Source organism: Pimephales promelas, chromosome 22, assembly GCF_988280905.1.
Source record: "Pimephales promelas chromosome 22, fPimPro1.hap1.1, whole genome shotgun sequence".
Taxonomy (NCBI): Eukaryota; Metazoa; Chordata; class Actinopteri; order Cypriniformes; family Leuciscidae; genus Pimephales; species Pimephales promelas.
In genome coordinates this window covers 13,481,627-13,504,704 of record NC_142790.1, presented here as the reverse complement: position 1 = coordinate 13,504,704, position 23,078 = coordinate 13,481,627, and the positions used below count along the sequence as shown (strand labels likewise).

The 23,078-nt window shown below is 39.1% G+C and overlaps 1 protein-coding gene across 3 annotated transcripts in view; it reads right to left on the bottom strand.

Moving 5' to 3' along the window:
- Window positions 1-8,551: 8,551 nt before the first annotated feature.
- The window catches only part of gpr158a (G protein-coupled receptor 158a), a 148,553-nt gene continuing 134,026 nt past the window's right edge, over window positions 8,552-23,078 (bottom strand). For 2 of the 3 annotated variants that reach the window (XM_089125668.1, XM_039666644.2), the window contains 4 exons: window positions 14,858-14,963; window positions 14,620-14,766; window positions 14,384-14,467; window positions 8,552-13,950 (listed from right to left, as the gene is read on the bottom strand). In XM_089125668.1, coding sequence (XP_088981794.1) covers window positions 12,022-13,950; window positions 14,384-14,467; window positions 14,620-14,766; window positions 14,858-14,963 — 2,266 coding nt within the window. In that variant the 3' untranslated portion in view covers window positions 8,552-12,021. The remainder of the gene's footprint in view (window positions 13,951-14,383; window positions 14,468-14,619; window positions 14,767-14,857; window positions 14,964-23,078) is intronic. The other variant, XM_039666645.2, reaches the window with a different exon arrangement.

Here is a 23,078-nt window from a genome sequence, read left to right as displayed (position 1 = left end):
TAAGCAGTTAACAGTGTGGTTAGGGTCGCGTTTCTTCATTAAACTGATTTATAACAGCTTTCAAACTATTTTCATTATATGATATTTAAAGATTACTTTTCATTGCAGGGTCACTCTGCATTTATATATTTTTTTTGACAATTGATAAATTATAAACAATAATGTTTAAATAGTTAATAAACTGCATTAACCACTTGTATGAGGCAATCATCAGTGGTCTGACAAAATCCGAAATTATGAGGACTTCCAGCGGTCACAGCCACTCACAAGCTGCGATTTCATACACAAGTGTGAATATTCATGAGGATGTGCAGTACCCCAGGCACTGTCTCGAAACACACGTTTTACCTATGCGTTTTACACAAAATCATGTAAATGTGAACTATGGGTACTTGTGGAAAAATTTGGATTTGAGCTCCCTCTATGTATAGAAGCACTTCTACACTGTTAGAATTATGAGGACACCGGTCATGTCCCCATAATTCAAAATGTGTTGTGTGTATTCATATGAAATGTCCTCGTAAATCACAAACACACATTGAGTCCATTAACGTTAGATTCAACATACCCAAATCTTCACAGTCCTATACATTGTCCTGGGTAGAAATTTCAACTACGTTAAGCAGTTTTGATATGCTGTTCAATGTTGATGATCACGTTATTTTACATGCTTACAAATGCCATCGCTTGTTTCTGTTTCTTCTTCACTTGTGTTTTGATCAGGAGATTCAGTACTCTTTCAGAAGATGCGTAATAACGCCCCCTACCGTATAACAGTGAAAACACGGAAAGCCGGACATGTCAGTGATTGCAGGGAATATGATAACTCAATTTAAAACCAACAAAATATCAATGTCAGCTGTTTTAAGATATGGTCCTGAAATTAAATTTTAGTCACTCGACATTAGAAGAACCTGTAGGCTATCAAAGAGCAACGTCTCACAGTGGCCTGCTGGGTATAACTAGCACTAGCAGTCTTTGAGATGCTGCAACGCCAGCTTTTCCAGCATCCCTTCAGCACCTCATTTATTCCTTTATTCTAATACAATTAGATTAAAATTACCTCATTCTTTCCAATCCCGTAGTCTGAGGGGTTAATTAGGTCAGATCTTGAGCCGATGTTGTCATGATGTTGGGACCGACCCCCTTCAAGCAAGCCAAATTTCTTTACCATCATTTATCAGGACTGGATGGGCAGGTTTAACTCGTGAAGCTTAGATTTGTTTTTAACACAGTAGTTTACATGCACACTGTGCTGTATTCATAAGTGAATATTCAGTGAATAAACGTACCCTGTGTGTGTGGCGTGGGTGGAATAGTGGAGTTGTAGCGTTGGTGCTGACAGCCAGGCGCTGAGGAATTTCTCATGGTAATGATCCTCAGTGTAGAGAGGGCCTTTAATTGGGTGAATATGTCATAAGGCCTCACAGTTAATCATAGCAAATAGAGGATGGCTGAGAGGAAGTTTGGGTCGTTTGGGAAATGGTGAAGAATGTAGGCTGTTATATAGTTGGGCTTTAGCAATGCGTGCCATATGTAATTGGTGACTGAGTTTTGTAGATAACTGGATGTTTCTCATTTATGTGATGGAAGCAAGAGCTTTTTGAAGCCTTTAATGCCTCTTAGATGATAAAGAGTGCCATTTTATTTACACTAGCAGCATAGACGTAACACTGTAAGCCTGTATGGTCAATAATGACTAGGGATGCACCGATATGAACATTTTGGCCGATACCGATAACCGATAACCGATAATTCTTTACGTTTGAAAGCCGATAACCGATATATCGGCCGATAAATCTAAATCCAATTTTTATATAATTTTTAAAAGCCTGATTGCAAATCAGTAATCATTGTAATGTTCTCATTATAATTTCATGTAGCCGATATGACAGCACATTTTGCACTTAACTATATTTTCCTTTTTGATTCCAATCATATTTCAAGCAATTAAAATCAATCATGTTGAACAGTGCGCATCTTAAGTGTCTCAGGTGTCAAGTTGAAGGAAATAATTTATTATTTATCAGCTTTAATATATCAGCCAAATTTTATTATCGGGCCGATAACGATAACATAAAAATGAGCAAATATACCGATATGGTGGCCGATATATCGTGCACCCCTAATAATGACTCATTTAGATGAGATTTTATTTGAAAGAATTATGAATAAAATCAAGAAGGCATAATTGACATGCAATTGCGTCTTACATTTAACTACAAAAATAATAATAATAAAAAAATACTTTTGCTCATGAGTATTAATAAGGCCTAATATAACCTTCACCCAAATAACCAATTTTTTAAGACAATCACCTGAGCCATAAATGTCATGTGACTAATTAATCTGAATATGATTCTGATTGGCTGATGGAACCACTAGAAAACAGTCGCAAATCCTTTAGAAGCAATTGAGTGTCAAAATATTACAGTTTTCTCCAGAACAAAGTGTCTCACTGGTAATATTCTGTATCTGCTTTAATGACATTTAAAATACTGTTTAGTCAGAATACATGGCTACTTTTTCCATGCAGTACACTCTTAGAAGAAAGGGTTCTATATATGTAGCATAGGGTTCTTTACTCAACTCCAAATGACATTTTATGCTGAAAAAGGTTCTATAATGACAAGAAAGAACCCGTTTGGCACAAAGGTTCTTTATAGGCTATTATTCATTCATATATTACATTATTCTGCAATATTTTGTAGTTGTAATTAAATTATTGTTTATTAAACTTAATATCACATTTTAATCATGCTGATTTTTGGAGAAGAAAATCTGAAATGGCACTCTTCGTGGTATATTGATTAACTACATAAAATTATATAAATATATACATTTTCTAACCACCATATCTTGAATTTTGATATAGAAAATTTTAGGGGTTCCAAATACGTAACGCTTTAGAAATTTTCTTCTGAGAGTGAAAGATAGATATCTAGCAGTAGGAGCTAACTGCTGAAACAAACCAGCTAAATCCTGAAATGTTAGGTATGAATAACGAATTTACTGACAGACAATTGGTAATTGAACAGTTGGCTCTGCAAGTTAAATCTTTAAAGTTAAAAAGTTATAATCTTGGCTCATGAATTTTGGTGGAAGTTTACCAAGGTACGTCAGCATGACCTAATTCATATTCATGACCTTAGCCTAGTAGGATTTGTCACATCGCCTGCGGAACACCTTGATGAGTCACGAATTGTCCTAATACAAATGCGTGGCCTGCTGTATGCTGCCTAGGGGAATGAAAAGCTTGTGTGGGTGTCTTGTGCTGGATTTATCTTCTGAGCACAGCCAGAGCTAGCAGGGATTTAGCTATACCCCTGAGCTCTTTGGGCATTAGACCACCCACTGTGACTGTCAAAAAAGACATTCAAAAGCTGTTCTAGATAATTTATGATGATAAGACATCCAAACATTTAAATAGTTTGAATGTGCAATGCTTTTATTTTATAAAAAAACGAATATGTGACTAATTTTTACAACCACCAGCAATAATACATCTCTGGATAATAGACAGAAGCTTAATGCAATTCTTTATTAATGAAATGCTCACGAATTAGCTCCGAAGACTGCAGGGTTTTTGTGTTTCTACATTGGAAACTGGAGGCCACACATGTCAGTGGATGATGCAGTCAACACGTGGCTGCATTATGTCCTGAAACATCTAGATAAAACAGTTCGGTTCGGCTTTCAATATCCTAGCACTCCTCCGGACTAAATTAACCCAGCTCTCTTTCCTAGCTCATACTTGCTGTTACCTGTCAGTCAGGAAGCTGGTGATCCATGACAGGTAGGCAACAGCTAGTAAGAATTGGGAAAAATCCCGTCTAAGACCTGCACAATCAGCACTGGTGCCACCTAGGAAAAAGCTGTCACTGGGGCGGTACCTTTTCAAAAGGTACACTTTTGTACCTAAAGGGTGCATACTGGTACATTAAAGGAGAACTCCGGCGCAAAATGAACCTTTGGTCTAATAAAACATTGGTACCTTGTCAACTGTTCTCTGAGATTTGTTTTCATGATAATCGAATGTAAAGAGTTTTATCTGTAAAGTGTATAACGCTAGTAATGGGGGCATTTAATAAGTAAAAAGAAATCGCTACTTTATACCAATAATAAGGCTCAAAATAGCCCCACACTAACACAGTAACATAATGAGGGTCCCTACAAAGTTCTCAATGATTCGTTTTGCATGTAGGGACCCTCATTATGTTACTGTGTTAGTGTGGGGCTATTTTGAGCCTTATTATTGATATAAAGTAGCGATTTCTTTTTACTTATTAAATGCCCCCATTACTGGCGTTATACGCTAAACAGTTTTTACAGATAAAACTCTTTACATTCAATTATCATGAAAACAAATCTCAGAGAACGATTGACCAGGTACTAATTTTATTAGACCAAAGGTTCATTTTGCGCCGGAGTTCTCCTTTAAAGCTACAAATTAGACCCTCCTAAAATTGTACATATTAGGTACACGTACCACTTTTGTACCTTTTTTTTTCCTGAGAGTGTAACCGAACTCATGAATGCGTCTCTATTGCATGCATTGTATTTATTGTGCAATTTATACACAAAAATGTGTTTTTTTTTTGTTGGTTTATCGGTGTATAGGGTACATGCGTATTACACACCAGTGCATGCGTACCATATGTACACGAAAACTGTGTAGCCTATATGCACGTAAAAAAAAAAAAAATTCCTGTGTGAATTGCACAATAAATACAATGCTAGCTACAGAGACTAATTGAGATCAGGCTGGCTCCTCCCACTGCTCACGAAGGAGGACTGCATAGATGACTGACTGCATCATTATATAAAACAAACAATTAAACAAATAAATAACCAAGCAGCTCAAGCTAAATTTGAAAGTATAGAACATGATTTTAAAAAAACGCACACTACATTTGATATTTATGAGTTGAAACAAGTGAGATATCACCTTTGTTAAAAACACTAATAATAACAGTGTCTACTGTGGATTTGACATCCTCTGTCATCTCTTATATTCTTATTTAATTCTATAATACCATGTGGAATATAATATCTAATTTAACCCTGAAAATAAAATTAGAATTCAAATCTAAAACATGAATGACTTTGTAAAATCTAAATAAATGTACTTTGTACAAATTGAAGATTCATTCAGATTTAATTTGATGCTCTTTGGAACACTCTGAAGTCATGCTGGAGAACATGATCATCAGGTTTAGTTGATGAAGATATTTGGAGATTTCGAAATACTAACCTAATTCATCTACTTCCCTACTGGTTTTGGGAATGAGGAAGTGAGTCATAACACAGGCCAGAATCAAACCTGTGTCTCCCACTCATCCTCTCTGGAGCATGTGTGCGAAACGCGAAGTCACGGTTATGACATCACTAACATTTTAATTGAATATACTAAAAATAACAGGCTCCTCATATTTTATGACACATATGAAACATTTACGAAATATGAAATGACCTCTGCATGTAAACAGATGTGATACAGTGAATCTGAAACTACATTCTTCTCCATTTCTGCCAGTGAAGAGAGAAGCCAGTCTCACTATATTGATTGGCCGTTCGTTCCACTGACAGAGTGCTCTTGAAAAGAGAAATCAATGCTAAAGTGATTTGTTTATACTCTTTTAGTATGCTTTTACCTTACATTACAGCTCATCAGGACTCACAATCCAAAGAGTTTACAGCGACCTTAGGTCATTAAACCTTTAGTATCGAAGGATGGATGAAGCTTGGGCTATAGTGTTTGTTGGAAGGAGAGGAAAAATGTTACAGTAGCCAAATAGACTTCAGTTTGGTCACCCCATTATCTTCCCCCGTTAATATGTAATTATGCACTTACACAGTTTTTGTAGTATTTTTTAGTGGTGTTTTAACTGAAGAAAATGCTTTAAAGGCCCACTGAAGTGGAATGCGCAGAGTTGTTTGATGTGTTGGCGTAATTTCCCCTGAAACAGGAAGCTAAGGTGGGACATATTGAATGGCTCCTCCTCCTTTATAGCCAATAACGTTTAGTTTACCTCGCAGACTGCAAGTAATACTTGACAGCACCATGGAAGCAAATCCGAGCGCTGATGATACGTTGGATTCTATAGTAAAGGTGTAAATAAATACTAGCCATTTCTTTCTTAACCAACGTTGGTTGTATTGGAAAATGTAAATAAAACTTGAGCGTTTGAGCAACCGAACACACATCTCCAACCTATATTGTTCATATACGTTTCAACGGTCACTTTGGCTTGGTGGCATTTACAGCAGAGGGACGGGACGGGCCTTTTTAACAAACACTCATACAGTTTTGAGGGGGGAGGAAAGGCTAATGTATTAATTTTGATTAGAGATCATAAGAGTACATGATATTTTTATTTTTATTTTTTTAAATGAAGTGCACATATAAATCATTTATAATAAACACTACATTACATGTAAAAAGAAGATTTATCAAATTTGATTTCATGCCGACTTTAAGCATTGAGTGTTTCTTTTGTGCGTAAGTGGGCCTGGGAGAATTGTGCTATAAAGCTTAAGGCCCCGATATTGAAAAACGAATTGGTGTGTAAATTTCAGAACAAAATCAGGCAAAAGCAAAAGTTCAGTTGGAGTTTGTTTTGGCAGTTTGAAATAGCTTGCAAAAGCAAACTTCCTGGTTGAACAGAAATCAAGTATTTGCACCACATGCAAAAGGCAGTTGGCTGGACTGATCTTCAGCAGCTTGGCTATTGACAGAAATATGAGGAAGAACCCGATATCATCTTATCCACTTTCCCCATACTGAGCACCAATTGATCCCTGTCAGAAAGACTACAGCATCTCCATAAAAGCTTTTCCGGAGCTGAGCCAAACGTGCATATGAATATCCTAAAGTGGTTACAATGTAGAAGGCTTTAAAAGGCTTTCTTTAAGTTTAAAGTAAACAAACCTTGCAGAGAACTAAGACTGCCAGGATACAAATTTACTTTGAGAATAGGCCATGACCACTTAACTGGAGCCTTTGTGGGGAGATCAGTCATTATTGATGAAAGCAAAAATGCTGACAAGGCAAAACCAACCAAGATATTTTTGCAAATGCAACAAATTTGAACCACTGTAGGCTATGATGCAATTATCATGGCTCTGTACGGAACTGTTTTAAAGGTTTCATCAATGGCCCTGTTTACACCTGGAATTAATATGAGTTTTGGTCAACCCCTTGGCCCATGTAACTCTGTTTTAAGGGCCAAGGGGTACACTCGAAAACAAGGGATAGGGCCAAGGGGTGAATTGGGAATGAGCCCAAGTATCTCATCACACACCTCTTTAACGTTAATTTTGGTGATCTCCAACTGGTGAAGTCGAACATCATTAGTGAATAATAATCTTAGAGAATTTACAATTAGCAGAAACTGTCTGGTTACTGATATTCTTCTAAATATCAGAAAATCGACTGAATGGATTTGAAAACAGTAAAACTCAACTGTTTAACTCTGGGGGAGTGGTAAAATGAGCCCAAAAAAAGTGGAGTATCCCTTTAACATAATGACGACAGAAAGACGACGGATCACTGCTACTTGAAAACAAAAAATGGCTGCTGCTGCTGCTGGTGAACTGTGCCGGGAGGTTGATGTGTTGGAAGCGGCAATGCTTTCCCTGAAGGATGTCAGAGCGAAGACACTTTTTCCTATTAAATGTAGCTACTAGCTCTACCTGTGCGAAAACATGGACTTTTCATTTCCCCTTCAACAAATACATGCTAACTTACATGGTGTTGACGAGACGGGCAGATGATGGCAGCCAGACATCGTGAACATTGTTTCTACGTGCAGTTTGTTAACATATAAAATAAGACGTCGTCTTTTTATCTGGTGCTAATAAACTTCACTAAGTTAGCATTAGCTAGTTCATGCTTACAGCTGTTCGCGGTCAAAACACTGTGGTGTAAACAGTTTGATGTCGGCATATTCACAGCCCAGAGCTTGTTAAACTAAAGCCAACCAACCCCATGACGTCACATGTTAGAATACTGCACAATGGCGGCGTAAGATATAACGTTTTTCTTTTTTTTCTTTTATATGTTTACATCTGTCATGTTTTCTTATATAATTGTTGATTATAGTGGAAATCCATCTTGTAAATCATGTAAACTTGATTGACTGCTTCATTTCCCCTTTAAAATTGCTATCATAGTGCTGCATTTGATACTATTGACCACAACATTCTTTTAAATAGTCTAAAAAATTATGTTGCCATTAGTGGAATTGTATTAGCATGGTTTAAATCATACTTATCTGACCATTGTAGCAGTAAATGAGGAGATGTCTTATTGATCACAAGTTCACTAGAAAATATACAGTTATGAAATCTTGATTCAACATTATAAGGTCAAAAAATAAATAAAGAGAGAAAGATTGTTCACAATAATGGCAACTTTAAATGTGTGAGTGAATCCTCAAAATGATTGCTCAGGGTGTGAACAAAAATGTATTGAAATTCCGACAATTTAAAAAAAACATAACCAGTGAAAAATGTGTTATCATTTTTCAACATTCAGCCAACACAAAACTACTTTTTGTAGAAATATTTATTGCAGAGGAGGTATTTTTATGTACATGCTATCACAATATTACACAATATAAATCTACCAAATATCTCCATATGTGTATGCTATAAGCTTGTCATAGAGCATTTAATATAACAAGCACATAATACAGTGGGTAGGGTACAGTTTCACTCACTATACAACTTGTAACAGTCCAAAAAAGATCAAAGATTCTTTTTAAAGTTCTATCAAGGGCAGTGAAACATCAGTCTTACTAATTTCTCATTATCATGCAGAAGCAACGAGAGTTAGAGCTAAGACAATACCGCGTTAAGTAGTAGGAGTGTTCCCCCTACACATGACGCGCGGGGCCCAAGTAAACGAGCTAAATAACCAAAACCAATTCATAAATAGATAAATATTCACTTTTGTAAACTCCAAAAACTGAACTAAACATTGCACTAAGACAATGTAATAGGCAAGGTTACCATTAACATTAACAGGTCATGAGCTGAGTGCTTACATCATACTACATAGAAATAAACCTGCTGATGAGTAAAACTTGTAAACTAGAGGGATGCACTACGATACAACAACCATTCCCAGAAACATTCTCTATGTAACAAAGTTGGTCAATTTTACACATCCATCTAGGCATACATTAAGAACGGACTCTGGAGAGTGTATTATTCTTACCAGAGCATGAGATGACTCGACAGTTTAGGAGCAGTCTATAGGTTGCTGAAAGATCCCTTTAGTGTACCTAGAAATCCATGAGCACATATCCAGAAATTCTAAATTATAAGCAGATTATATCAATTTTGGAAGGTGGTGATACTCTCTTGATTGCTGCTTTGTAGTCGATAAAATACTACCTGGGTCATTCTTACTCCGCTGTACAGTTTGTATAAAATATTAAACTCACAATGTTTAAAGATGGAAATCATATTAGATGAATTTTACTTTGAATTAATTTAGTTTTAATTCATTTTTGGAAATAACACATTAACCATGAAAGTATTATGCAAGTATTAAACACATTTCTCCTTACAAAGAACCTTTTTTGACACAAAAGGCTCTTAAAGAATTGAGTCAAACCCTAGGGATGCACCGATATGAACATTTTGGCCGATACCCATAACCGATAATTCTTTATGTTTGAAAGCCGATAACCGATATATCGGCCGATAAATCTAAATCCAATTTTTATATGATTTTTGAAAGCCTGATTGCAAATCAGTAATCATTGTAATGTTCTCATTATAATTTCATGTAACCGATATGACAGCACATTTTGCACTTAACTATATTTTCCTTTTTGATTCCAATCATATTTCAAGCAATTAAGATCAATCATGTTGAACAGTGCACATCTTAAGTGTCTCAGGTGTCAAGTGTTGAAGGAAATAATTCATTATTTATCAGTTTTAATATATCAGCCAAATTTTATTATCGGGCCGATAACGATAACATAAAAATGAGCAGATATCGGCCGATACCGATATGGTGGCCGATATATCGTGCACCCCACAAGAAACCCATTTGACCTTAAATTCTTTAATGATAATTAATCATGTCAAGCTTGACAGGAGCATATTTCTGAAAGTCTGGTTAAAGACTTAAAAGTAGTGCAGAACAGGAATGACCCACTGTGTTAATATAACTTGGGAAGATACCCAGAGATCATTGGTAAATTTACCCCACTTAGAGAGATGGGAGTGTGACATCATTTGATTCTTTCACAGAATGTTAAGAATGATATATTTAGGTACATTTTCTTTTTTTTTCTTTTTACCTCTTTGGTTCATGTAACATATATACATGGTATGACCTTTTCTTCTGTATTCTTGCTAACTCATAGTGTGCACATACAAAACACAAGAACCTGTCAATACATTAAAAAAACATTTAGTTACTGCAGGATTGGGTCAAAACCATTTGCAATTGCAATATGTCAACATTTATATGAATATTTCATTACTGGGCATCTTACTGTACAGCAGTTCATGCCTCATGTGTTGTGACACCATTACCTTGACATCATTACTGATTACCAAAGACCATGTGTGAAGGCATACAAGATATGGTAACATTCCAACAATAATTTAGATAGATTGTTGAATTCACATCAGTTGTCTCTGGGGATGTTTCAAAACTTTCTTCTAAGAAATCTATGCAATTTCAAATAAATAAATAAGTAACAATATAGTAAAAGCTAAATCTTTATTTGTAAACTGATGTAATCACCCCCAAAAAATGTTAAAGATACCAGACACATGATAAAGAAATTGATGCTTAATTGGGTCAGAATTTTATATGAGTTTGCTAAGTGTTCTAATTGTAATTTTGACAAAAGGAAAGACATTATAGAGGCAGAAACCATACTGATTGTGCCCTACGCTGAGAGAAATTATTTCTATGGTCCCATGAACTCAGTAGTGGACTTTTCCCCAAGCATACCCCATTCAAAAAAGCATTTACAATTTTGCAACATTGCTAATATAGAAAAAACTTAACTTCATTTCTTTTCAAAAATAAGATGCTGATTTTCATCAAGTGTTTCAATAAACATGTATGGGCTATGACAAAGGTTTCACATCTCCCAATACAAAGTAAGACTGGACTATTTAAATAGGCACATTCAGGATAATATATCAGCAAATTTGGAAGCATTGGAAATGTTTATGTTTTATTATTTTTTTACTAGCTTTCTTTCTAGTCAAGAAATCTTAAAAAAAAAAAAAATGTTGCAAATGTGCACATATGATCTCACTGCGGAACGGCATAAAACATCAAGGCCAAAAAGACAAAAAAAGGGAAAATGTGAATGGAGTTATATCCAGTTTACATCTGTCTTTCTTCTTTACTAAAGTGCTACAGGCTAATTTCTAGCAGCCATATTCGGCTCACTGTACAAATGTAGTGGTACTCTATTATGCTGTTGAGGTTTGAGTTCTTAGATTTATTGGATTTCACCGCTATCTTTGGCAAAAATGTTTTACTCAAACCAAACGAGAATGTATGAATCAAATCAAAACAAGGAAATGGATCAGAGTTACTCCATGACACTTCATGCATGGTCCACACCCACAGGAAGTTGTACAATCTTTTATGGAAGCCACAGTCAAGGAGGGGCTACAGATGCAGCTGTTATGAGGGTTCAAATGTATACATGTGGTGAGTATAGGCATCTTGTTTACATTGCACATAAAGAGTTGCATAATTGTAAACTACCGTTTCTATTTAAAGGTTCAACCAATACTTTAGAATCTGGAATGCCTGGTGAGTTGTTGCATTTTTGTATTTTTGTATTTTTATTCCAAAAAAAAAAAAAAAAACACAAAGGGAAAACAAAGGGTTGAAGAGAAAGGCAGCTTGTGCGACTTGTTGATTTTCTTCTCCAAATCACCAAAAAAGTTTATATTCTATGGTGTATTTATGAAAGAAAAAGCACATATAATGGGAACTAACTAATGGTTAATTCAGGTAAAGTGTCATGCTTTTTTTGTTGATGCTTGGTCGTCAAATTCCCAAGGACAGACATCTGCCATTTTAACACTACTAGTAACTCTGCCTTTGGAATTTGAACTTATCTGTTTGCTAGTAGATGAACTGGTGCTCCTGTTGACTTCTTTACCAGTTGCGGCATCTTCAAAATCCCAAGGGCATACGTCTGCTTGCTTGCCTTTTGCTAATGCAACATTTGGGCTTTTTTGTTTTTCCATTGAGACAATTTCCTGACTTCTCTCAACATCCCATGGACAAACCTCACCCTGTGTGGACTGGCTGACAGGTCTTTCTTTTGTCTTGCCAGAGGTGAACCTGTATTTTGTGTTTGATTTCTTTTTATCATCATCTGGATCCTTTGTGTTCTCTCTTTCCTTCTCTAATATTCTGACAGGGGAAGCTCCCTTCTTTATAGCAGGGGTCTCCTTTGTTTTAGAAACCTGAGGGGAACAAGGGGTCTTTTCAGAGATTGGACCCGAGGCAGTCTCATAGTCCCACGGACACACTTCTGCACTAGGGGGCGGCTGCAGTGAGCGGCCTGTGGATTTAGTAGGCTCGGGGAGAACACTCTTTACTTTGCCCTCTGTAGGTGTATTGCCCTTGACTTCAGTAGGCGAGGAGCTTATTTTGCCTTTGATTTCAGCTGATGTGGTGCCCTTTTTTGGTCTGCTCTTATCAGGGGAGCAAGCTGAATCCTTTGGCTTGCTTGACACTTCCTCAAAGTCCCATGGACAGACGTCAGCTTTTAGAACTTTGGGGACCTCACCGGAAGCCTGGGGTTGGGGTATGGCAGGCTTACCAGTGGAGTTAGGTTTCGACACCATTGCCGTACTGTGGTCCATATTTCCTTCCTCCCATGGACATATGTCTGTTCTATCTGCAAGTTTCTGGTTTGGATGCCTGGCCATAGAGGGTGACTGCTCTGTGCCTTTTTGCTTTTGCGACTTTGTCGCTTTGTTGCTACTTCCATGGACTGTGGTGGTCTGCTCAGGGGCAATGGACACGTGTTTATGGACCTTGTTTTCGGAGGGAGTCGGCAAGTCCTCCAGTTCCCAAGGGCACACCTCTGAAAGATCGTACAGATCTTTCCCCTTGCCTGCTTCTGAGCAAATAGAGGGCTGGCTTCCGCTCATTTGTGGCTTCATTATACCGGTTTTGGCAGCTGTCTGCTTGTACTCCACTGATTGGCTGACAATCATCTTTGGATAACCCTCCTTTTCTTCAGCTTCAGCTGAGGTCTTGACATCCTTGTTGTGTTGATTAGCTTTCTTCGTTGAGTCTTCCACTGCTTGCGCCTTTCCCGTTAGACCAAGTGTTTTCTCTTTGGCACTGGCGATAACGCTTAGAGATTTCTGCAGCATGGATGTTCTAGGGTGAATAGGTTTCTTATCAGCTGTCAGGTTGTGAGCGCTAGCTGACTTGCACACCAAGGGAACTGACTCTGTTGACTCACTGGCTGCATCAATCTTCTCAGAGGACTTTTTGGCAAGCTTCTTTCCCATTAGGGTTTCAAGGAGGGAGCCTTCTGTGGTCGCGACTTCCATCTTGTCTGTCATTGAACTGCTGGAATCCTCACTGTGGTCTCGAACATGGTCATAACTGCTGTGGGACTTTTTAAGGGAGAACACTTTGCTCTTCAAGGATTCGTCTTTGGCAGGCTTAACAGACTGTGAGGGGTCAAAAGGGTTCTTTCTCAGGACACAGATGCTGTTGCGGGTACTCCCATGTTCACCCAGTTCCTTGTCCTCACGGCTACACTGACGACCCATTGACTCTGGAATCTCAGTTATGCGGCGCATGAGAGAGCGGCCTAGGCCCTTTTTGGAGCTGCGCTTCTTCTGCAGGTGAGGATTGTTGGCCAGCATCTTTTTCCTCTTATATATCTCCAGCTGGGAGTAGAGTTTCTTCAGCTCTTCCTGTAGATTTAAAGACAAAACGGCCATTCATTCACAAAAGAGGTCTACATGTGGAAATTTTAAAAATAAAATGATTCTAGTTACACTGAAGCAGACGCTCTATTGCACAGAAAACATGCAGAAGTCATTTTTTGCAACTACAGACAGTGCCTCGAAGACGTTAGACCAAACCAACATGCGGTTTTACACTAATTAAAGACAGGACAGTCTGGGACAGTGTCAAATATGAAAATTTTGTGTTTTATTGTTAGGTCTGAAACAGCCTCTGAAGAACTTCAAAGCATTTATAACAGCCATGTCAAAGTCAATCAACAATATTATACCAAGTGCGGAGCTTTATCCTATTAGCAAAGTTTCCTTCCTATGAACTAAATTTGGGTCTTCTGTGAGAGACTTCTTCAGCTCTAACAAACAAACAAAAACCTCTGCTCACGTTGGTACGTTTTTCCCAAAGACTGTCGCAAGACCTTACGCCACAGCCATTAATAGAACTTAGCTGGCCCATTTCCTCTGGTGTCTGCAATAAAAAACTGCCATGGCTCAGTATCTTCATCGGATATAGGACAAGGGGTCAAAAGTTATTTGCAGATTATGAAATTTTAGTTAATTACTAAGGCAGGAGATAGTGTCGAGAGGAAAAAGAAGCAGGAAAGAAAACAGGGCACCTACCCGAATATCCTCTGGATCCAGACTGTGCTCACTCCAGGCAGACGTGATGCTGCTATTCAGGTATGACCCAGACCGCCCCATGTCCAATTCATCTTCATAGGCCTCTGTAGCAATGTCATCCCTTAGATGTGTACCCGCAAACAAGAACTGTGGAAAAGGCATGGCTATTTAAGAAATTCTGTAAAATTGGATTTTAGCCAACAAATAATCAAAAATTATGGCTCATTGGTGGGTTTACCTTTGGCACAAGCAGTAACCCCAAAGTGACAGTCACTGTCAAGTGTGTATGAGCAAAGAATAGCATTAGCATCCAATCTGGGTGCAGCTCAGGGGCTAGAGTGAACCTGTGGGAGGATTTACAGAAAAAAATTATAATCACCTTGGCAAAAGGCAGAACAAAATAAAACCATTACAATTTCTTAACAATACAAATTTGGGTACTTCCCAAAACAATTCAATTCGGCTCGTGGCTGAAACTGTGAAAAATCTGCGTAAGATGAGATATTCCTATGTTTCCAGGGCCCTGTGTTACCCAGATTTAAATGGCATATAATGAGCACAAGACAAAGAGTCCTATGTTACCAAGGTTGGGGTTAAGGTAACTAAATAAGAGAGTGAATATGCAGAATCAGAATGTATCTTTCTCTTCGCTTTTGAGTGGTAAGTGTGCATCATAGAAGTGACTCTGGTCACATTCAGAAATGCTTATTCAGACCAACTTCTAATAAATAAACATACCAACCATACTAACAAAATAAATAAACATACTGATGCGATTGTAATTGAATCATGACACTTCAAAATATGGTATCGCCATAGCCATCGTGAGTGATAGGAAAAATGTTAAAAAACGTTGTCCAGCTTTGAAGCAGCATCTATTGCAACAAGTTTTCCTCACTCTTCTCCCTCACAGACATTGGAAGAATTTTTTTTTTAATCAGAATGCAGACTGCACTCACAACAAGCAAATCGGTGAGGACACTCGTTTAAACATCATACACACCAGGACATTTTACTGAACATCACATTTTTGACATTAGCCTATTGATACTGCTTGCAGTCGTATCCCAAGGGACCGGTCTACGGGCCATAAATTAAGCCTTAAAATCAAAGGGTTTTTGAGCTGTTTATACTGTCATATGGAATAAAAGAGCCTGCACAGGGACAGGAAGCAGAAATGAAGAAAAAAACAACAACAACAACAACAAAACAGAATACCTTACACAACACCGAAGGTGGACTTGTGCTAAGGAGTTGAGAGTGCAAATTCTTTTTGATGCACACTGCAAGTGTCACAATATGATGTCACACACTGCGAGTATGTTTTAAAATCAACAATTCCACAAATAAAAAGCACCTAATAGCCCACTAAGAGATTATTACAAATACATTACTAAATGCTAAAAAATAGTAAATCTAAATAAACAACAATTTGGGTTGCATTTATAATGCTGTGAAAAGTGTCAACAGTTAACTCTGACTGCTGGTTAGCATGTAGCTAAGCTAGCATGTTGGTACTTTATACTCTAGGATTCTCTTAGTTGACAACTTGAAATATTTCAGCGAGATGCATCTGTATCGTACCAACACTGTTTCTACTTTTTTTACTAAATAAAACGTATCAGTTACCTAACCTCGGTTTTCTCTAGAAGAGAGAACGAGTATTACGTAAGTTTAGCTTTCGCTATTCGAAAGATTCATCTTTTCGAGATATTGAAGCCAAAAAATGTCCTTAATGGGAACTGCAGCAGCCTACCACTGAGCCCGATGTGACATCACGTCCAATGAAGGGCGCTTGCGCCTTCACAGCGTCATAGCCTGCCAGTATGGGCGTGGCTTAGCATATATAAGCAGGGCTCGAAGGCTTTTTCTCTGGTTTTCATCGACTGAAGCGAAAATTGCTCATGACAAGTCACACAATACAAGTTACACAATACTCGTTCCCTCTTCTAGAGAGAACCAAGGTTCCATTAGGTAACCGATACGTTCTAATACGAGAGGTTCTCTCGTATTGCGTAAGTTTAGCTTATGCTACGGGAATCCAGCACTTGGCGGCGCTGGTATATAGACGAATCCGACGAGCGTTCTGTGTAGGCTGCCATCTTGTGGCGACGCCATTACTGAGCTGTTACACCAGCATAGACATATGCACCGGTATGTAAACAAACCTCAGTGATAACGCACCCTCGATGACAGCTACAGCCAGGCAGACTTGTTGGGTTGATGATGTTAGACAGTGGCCTCCAGTCACAGATGAAGGTACAAACGATCTTACAGACTATTTATGAAAATAGCTTGGCAAGCTAGCTAGGCTAACGTTTGCTAACGAGGAAACTATAAAAAGATCTGTCCATTTGGCAACAATAAATAAATAAATAAATGAAATCAAATAAACAAATTCATGTTTTTCATTTGTGTCCATTATTTATCTCATTTTCACATTGCAACGGGCAAGGGTAAGGTAGCATTACAGCTAGAAAGTATACATAATATCGACCAATTAGTGTTTTTAAACCATGGAAAGAGGTCAATATAACAGCAGGAAAACAATTATGTCACATAACGTTACATTTAGCTCAGGAAAGCCATTTAATGACCATAGCATGTTAATTGAATAGAAAAAATAGCAAGAGAGGGAATTTTGCTGATCTCTATATCACATATTTATTATATATTTTTTTTACTTATGTCATTAAATAATTGTTATTATACGCGAATGTCTGCGTCTTGTACTCGCCCAGGAAACCTGTGTAAACCGTACGGCACCAGCCAGGGGCAGTCGACCCGGGGTATTCACAATGTTTTCTCTTCAAAATTGAAACTTTACTGCCACCATTGAAACAATTAACGGAAACTGTTTACTCACTCGACATTATACAAGGGGTAACGTTGTAACGTTAGTGAGAGTCGTAAATCGCGGGCTGTTAATTCCAGTGGACACAAGTTGCAACTAAAAAAATAGGAGGCAATGGCACAACACTACCCAGCAACAGCTCAGTAATGGCGCCCGCTTACTTCCGGTAGTTTCGCCGGATTCGTCTATAGCACATACCTATTAGTGCAGCTCAACCAGAAGAGCTAGGACACGTGAGAGTAGCCTGTGCACGATCATATTTGAACAGAACGTACATCTCACTTAAACTGCCCGAAGTTTTGCCTGCAGAGCGGGAACTTCTAGGTTATAAAACCTGACAAAGGTGGATGGGGAGGCCCAGCCCGCCGCCACACATATGTCGTGAATAGAAATTCCGCTGGACCAGAATAGAAATTCCACTGGACCATGCCCACGATGAGGCCATGCCAGTGAACTGAGCCCAGGGGCATTGCAGACCTTTTGACGTGTAAGCAACAGCTATAGTGTCCACAATCCATCTGGACAGGTTTTGTTTTGAGGCAGCAAGACCCCTGGTGCGCCCACCAAATGAAACGAAATGCTGGTCCGGACACCTGAAAGGGGCTGAGCATGCAGTGTAAACCCTCAGCACCCTGACTGGGCAGAGGAGATTAACATTGCTCTCGCTATTGGATGATGTCAGTGCCGACAGAGAAACGATAAAGGAGTGCCAATCACTTTAGGGACATAGCCATGTCTAGGTTTGAGGATGATTTTCGAGTCATTTGGCCCGAACTCAAGACAAGCAACGCTGACGAACAACGCGTGTAAGTCTCCCACATGTTTAACTGATGACAGAGCTGTCAGAAAAACGGTTTTGAGTGACAAGTTATTTAACTCCATGGAATCTAGTGGTTCAAAGGGAAAAGCTTTCAGGGCCTCGAGGACCAACGAAAGATCCCACATAGGAACCGACAGGGGCGCGGAAGGTTCATCCTTCTGGCTCCTCTAAGGGAGCGGATGACAAGCTCGTTTCTCTAGCGCGAAAGCCCTGGTAGTTAGTGCGAGCATATAAGAGAGCGTCATCACAATTTTAGTGTGTCAGCGTTTGTTTGCAGGTGAGCGTGTTATTTAACAGGCTACTTGCTGCAATATTGACATTTACAGCCGCTCGAACTAGGAGGAGCTGAGAAATGTTTGAGAAATGGAGGTTGGTCCGGCTGCATAAAATGATCTGTTGCGAGAGCCGGGATTGCACACGGGTCTCTGGCTTTGTGTTTCGCCACTGAGCCACAGTGCGTCACAGTTATGTCATATAACAGGCTCATTGCTGCAGTATTGACATTACCAGCCACTCGAACTAAGAGGAGCTGAGAAATGTTTGAGAAAATGGGGGTTAGTCCGGCCTCGGCGAGACTAACACACTACTCCTCATTTCGCGGTGACGCATGTGCAGGGGCGGGGTAGCTTTCTTGTAATGTAAAGAAAGCTAGCCGCGGTTAGAACAGCTGTCAGCGGCGCGACCCCATTCAGAAATGACAGCAGTGTGGCTCGTGAGTGGTCAGCTGTGCGTCTGCCAGGGGAGGCGGAAAAGGCGAGAGCGAAGCTTGAGGGAGGGAGTCCGTCGAGAGCGTTGCGGTGGCCACAGGCTCCGGAGGCCTTTGAGAACGGCGCTTTGTTTGCACGGTCCTGCAGGGCGGATACGTGGCCCGATAGCGTAGCTCACACGGATGGCTGAAGGTAGCGAAGACGGCCGGCTTCTTCAGGTGCTGTCCTAAGCTGGCTTGTCGCTTTCTTGGCGGCGGCGGCTTAATTCTAGATCCAGCGATGCGTAGAGCTTCGCTGAAGAGATGAAAATCAGAGAAACATCCTCCGAGCCCTGCTTATATATGCTAAGCCACGCCCATACTGGCGGGCTATGATGCTGTGAAGGCGCGAGCACCCCCTTCATTGGACGTGATGTCACATCGGGTTCAGTGGAAGGCTGCTGGGAGACTATGAGCATGCTAGACAGCCTGCTCTAGGTCTGCTAGCTCCTGCACTGCATTGACAATCAATACAAAATTAAGGATAATTTTTTGGCTTCAATATCTCGAAAAGATGAATCTTTCCGGTAGCGTAAGCTAAACTTCCGCAATACGAGAGAACCTCTCGTAAGAGAAAGAGAATATTTCCTTCAGCTTTGTCTGCCATCTTTAGTGAAAACAATTGAAATTTGAAACTGCAATGACCACTATGGCTCAACAACGTCAGAGCTTGTCCACATATAGCAGATTTATATTTAGATTTATGCTGTGTTTTTCTCTGCATAGCTATTTTTTCCCCCAGGTTTATCTGTGCTGGGAGACTGTCTTCACCTGGGACTATGTTTGCAGCTCTGTTGACTTCAGGTCTTTTAACTTGGTTGGAAATTGATGGTCCCTCTGAGATGACTGATACTGAATATGGACATGTCTGTACATGTGAAGAAAATAAAAGTTTTCCTCTTACATCACCTTCTGAGATTGCTGAGGTGAAGTGTGTGTATGCTAAAAACTGTGTGTGTATGCTGAAAGCACTGGCTGCCACAATACACTAATTAACGTTTATGATGAAAGGACATGGGTGCTGTTACACAAGAATGCAGATACTTAACTAACACTATCCCATGGCTCTGTACTACGATTAATTACTGTAGAAAAAGTGGAGAAAGCATCAAGCAACGCAACACTTCTACAAATCACATGACCTGCCTTTGAAGTCAACCGCCTTTATCTTGTGTAAAAGTTCAAGCTAAGTCCCTGCCTGAATGAGTGCCTCATTACCACTGGAGTTATTCATTCACTCCACAGTCCTAAACTGATTTTTTAGAAGGCAGTGGCGGTCCGTCGGACAAGAGAGATTTTCCTTAAGATGAATTCAAAATGATTGATTCTAGAGAAGAATAACAGCATTTAAACTATAATATCATACTATTATAGTAAACTGAACAATCAGAGTGGATATTCATTTGCACTTTATTTCAATGGTCCATTTTAGACATTCTACTAACTGTAAGTATTTTTGCAAGTATTTTTGTCATCTAACTCTTATTAGAGAGTACCATTTCAAGTACCGTTCAGGATCGATCAATCCTGCTTAGCTTCAGTGGGAATTCAGGCAAGAGCTGCTCACAGAGATTAACTTAAACAGTGGATCTCATTCATAAAACATTCGTAAATATACGAGCAAATATGAGAGTGATTTGCGCGTAAAGAGACCTTCCCAAAAACTCTTCTGATGATTCACAAATATTTCGTAAACGTCAGATGTGATAGTGAAATGTGTCTGTGTTAATGAATTCCAACCAGTCGTAAACGGGATGCGCGTGCACGTTCATTCTCAATTACCATAAATCCCGCCCATTATATCCGACTGACATCTCTATATATTCATATAATAACGTGAATGCGAATGAAAACGAAAGATTTCTCGGATGCAGAAATTGAAGTTTTATTATCAGAAGTTCATTCAAAACGCCACATTTTATTTTCATAGTGGCCTATCAGGTCCTAAAAAAAAGGAAGCTTGGCAGCATAGATGTATTTAATGGAGTTTCATCTGTTAATCGAACAGTCTCAGAAGTTAGAAGAAAATGGTTTGACATTAAGCTTGACAGCAAAAAACGAATTGATTCACTTCGGAAAAATCGTCTTCAAACTGGAGAAGGACCACCATCGATCATTAGATCTGCTATTACTGGCTCTCATAATAAAAGTAAAAAGAAAAACCGTATGTAACTGTATTAAATATTTTTTTCAAAATGCTGCTTTAAAATGTACTCGATTAAGGTGAATTAAAATGCAGCCTTATTAATAAGCAAAACGTTCGGATGTTAAGCGCACCATTCACGCGTGGCTGGGAGCAGGTGTTATTTCTTGCGTACCAACTAACATTTGGAAAATACGAACATTTGAATGAATCCGAAAATTTACGCCAGAACCACTTTACACACGATTTACACAAAAATTCGTTCTGCTCGTGTTTCATGAATGAGACCCAATGTGTTGAGATCACAAGCATCCCATGCAAGGGACGATCTATCAAAACACAACATATGATATGCAGCAGAGTTTTTTTTCAGCTGGGAGTCCATATACCAACACCATCTGGCTTTTAGTCTAGTGTATTCAAGTGAAGGCAAGTGCGAGAGATATTGACTTAAAGGGGACCTATTGTGCAAAATTTACTTTTATATCATTTTTGACCATAATTATATGCCCACACTGTGTGTACACAATCACCCCAATATGGTAAAAATCCATCCAGTCCATTTATTATTTTCCACATAAATCTGAAACAGTGCCTCAAAATAAGCCGTTAAGGAATGTGCTCCCAATGTGATGCCACGACTGGCGACAAAACCTTCCCTATTAGATTAGCTTCTCCACTTAAGTAAGCTGTACACTGTCCGTCATGTTTATCCTACGCTATCTCACGACCAATTCGTACAAATTCGTACGAGTGATTAAAAAGTGGCTAATTCGTACTAATTCGTACGACCTCACTCGTACGAATTTGTACGATTTGTCCAAACCCACGTGATGGGTAGGTTTAGGGGCGGGGTCAGGGGTAGGTCATTCGTACGAATTAATACGGATTCGTAAAATATGTACGATTTAGCAAAAACGTACTAATTCGTACGAGTGAGAACCACCTCGTAAAATTCGTACGAATTCTCGTGAGATCGGGTTGGTTTATCTCCTCCCCAGAGCAATTAACAGCAGCATTCAAGTAAGAAATGTATTCTTAGTAAAGCTACTAAAAATTGTATAATAGTTACTTTATATTACGCTGCTGTTAATTTAATACACAGATCTAATATATATATATATGCACAATAACCAACCAACGTTTATGTGTGAACTCAGTGTGTTTTTGACACAACTTTCTGTGTATATAACAGTTTAAGCTCAATAAGATGGGAAAGAGAACTTAGGGCCAATCCCAATTCTACCCCTTACCCCTTCACTTTCCCCTTCCCCTCCGTTTTGCGCGTCCACGTGAAGGGGTAGGGCTGTCCCAATTCTCTTTTGGTTGGAGGGGGAGGGCTAGGGTGAAGGGCCAGATAGCCCTTCAAACGAAGATTTTTCGGGAGCACACTTCAAACGAAGGGGTATGAGAAGTGTCACTGCTAACCCAGGCTGGCTGCCCAAGCGACAAAGGAGACCCATAAATTTAAGTATTTGTGGCTTTAATAAGTATTATAACGACAAATAATGATTTGCTTTATGTTACATTCAATATTGTGTTCATATTTACGGTCAGTTTCTTCACAGAAACGTTTGTAAAAAAAAAAAAAAAAAAATCGCTAAAATTACTGTAGTTTGCTAACGATAGTCCCGCAACATATTTTCGTCGTCTCCGTTGTTTCCTGCGAACTTCACAAGATGCAAGAAAATAGCTGTAACCCACGCGACTGAGATAACAGCAGCTGTCGACGGGATCTTGGAAGTTGTGATAAACATCGGCGCATCTCCTGTGACGTAGGCGCTAGCGACGACTTATAATGACGTTTAACGGAGGCGTAGTGGTGTCCCATTTCTTAGGGGAATATTTTCACCCCTACGCATTGCCACTCTGTTTCAAGGGTCAAGGGGAAGGCAAA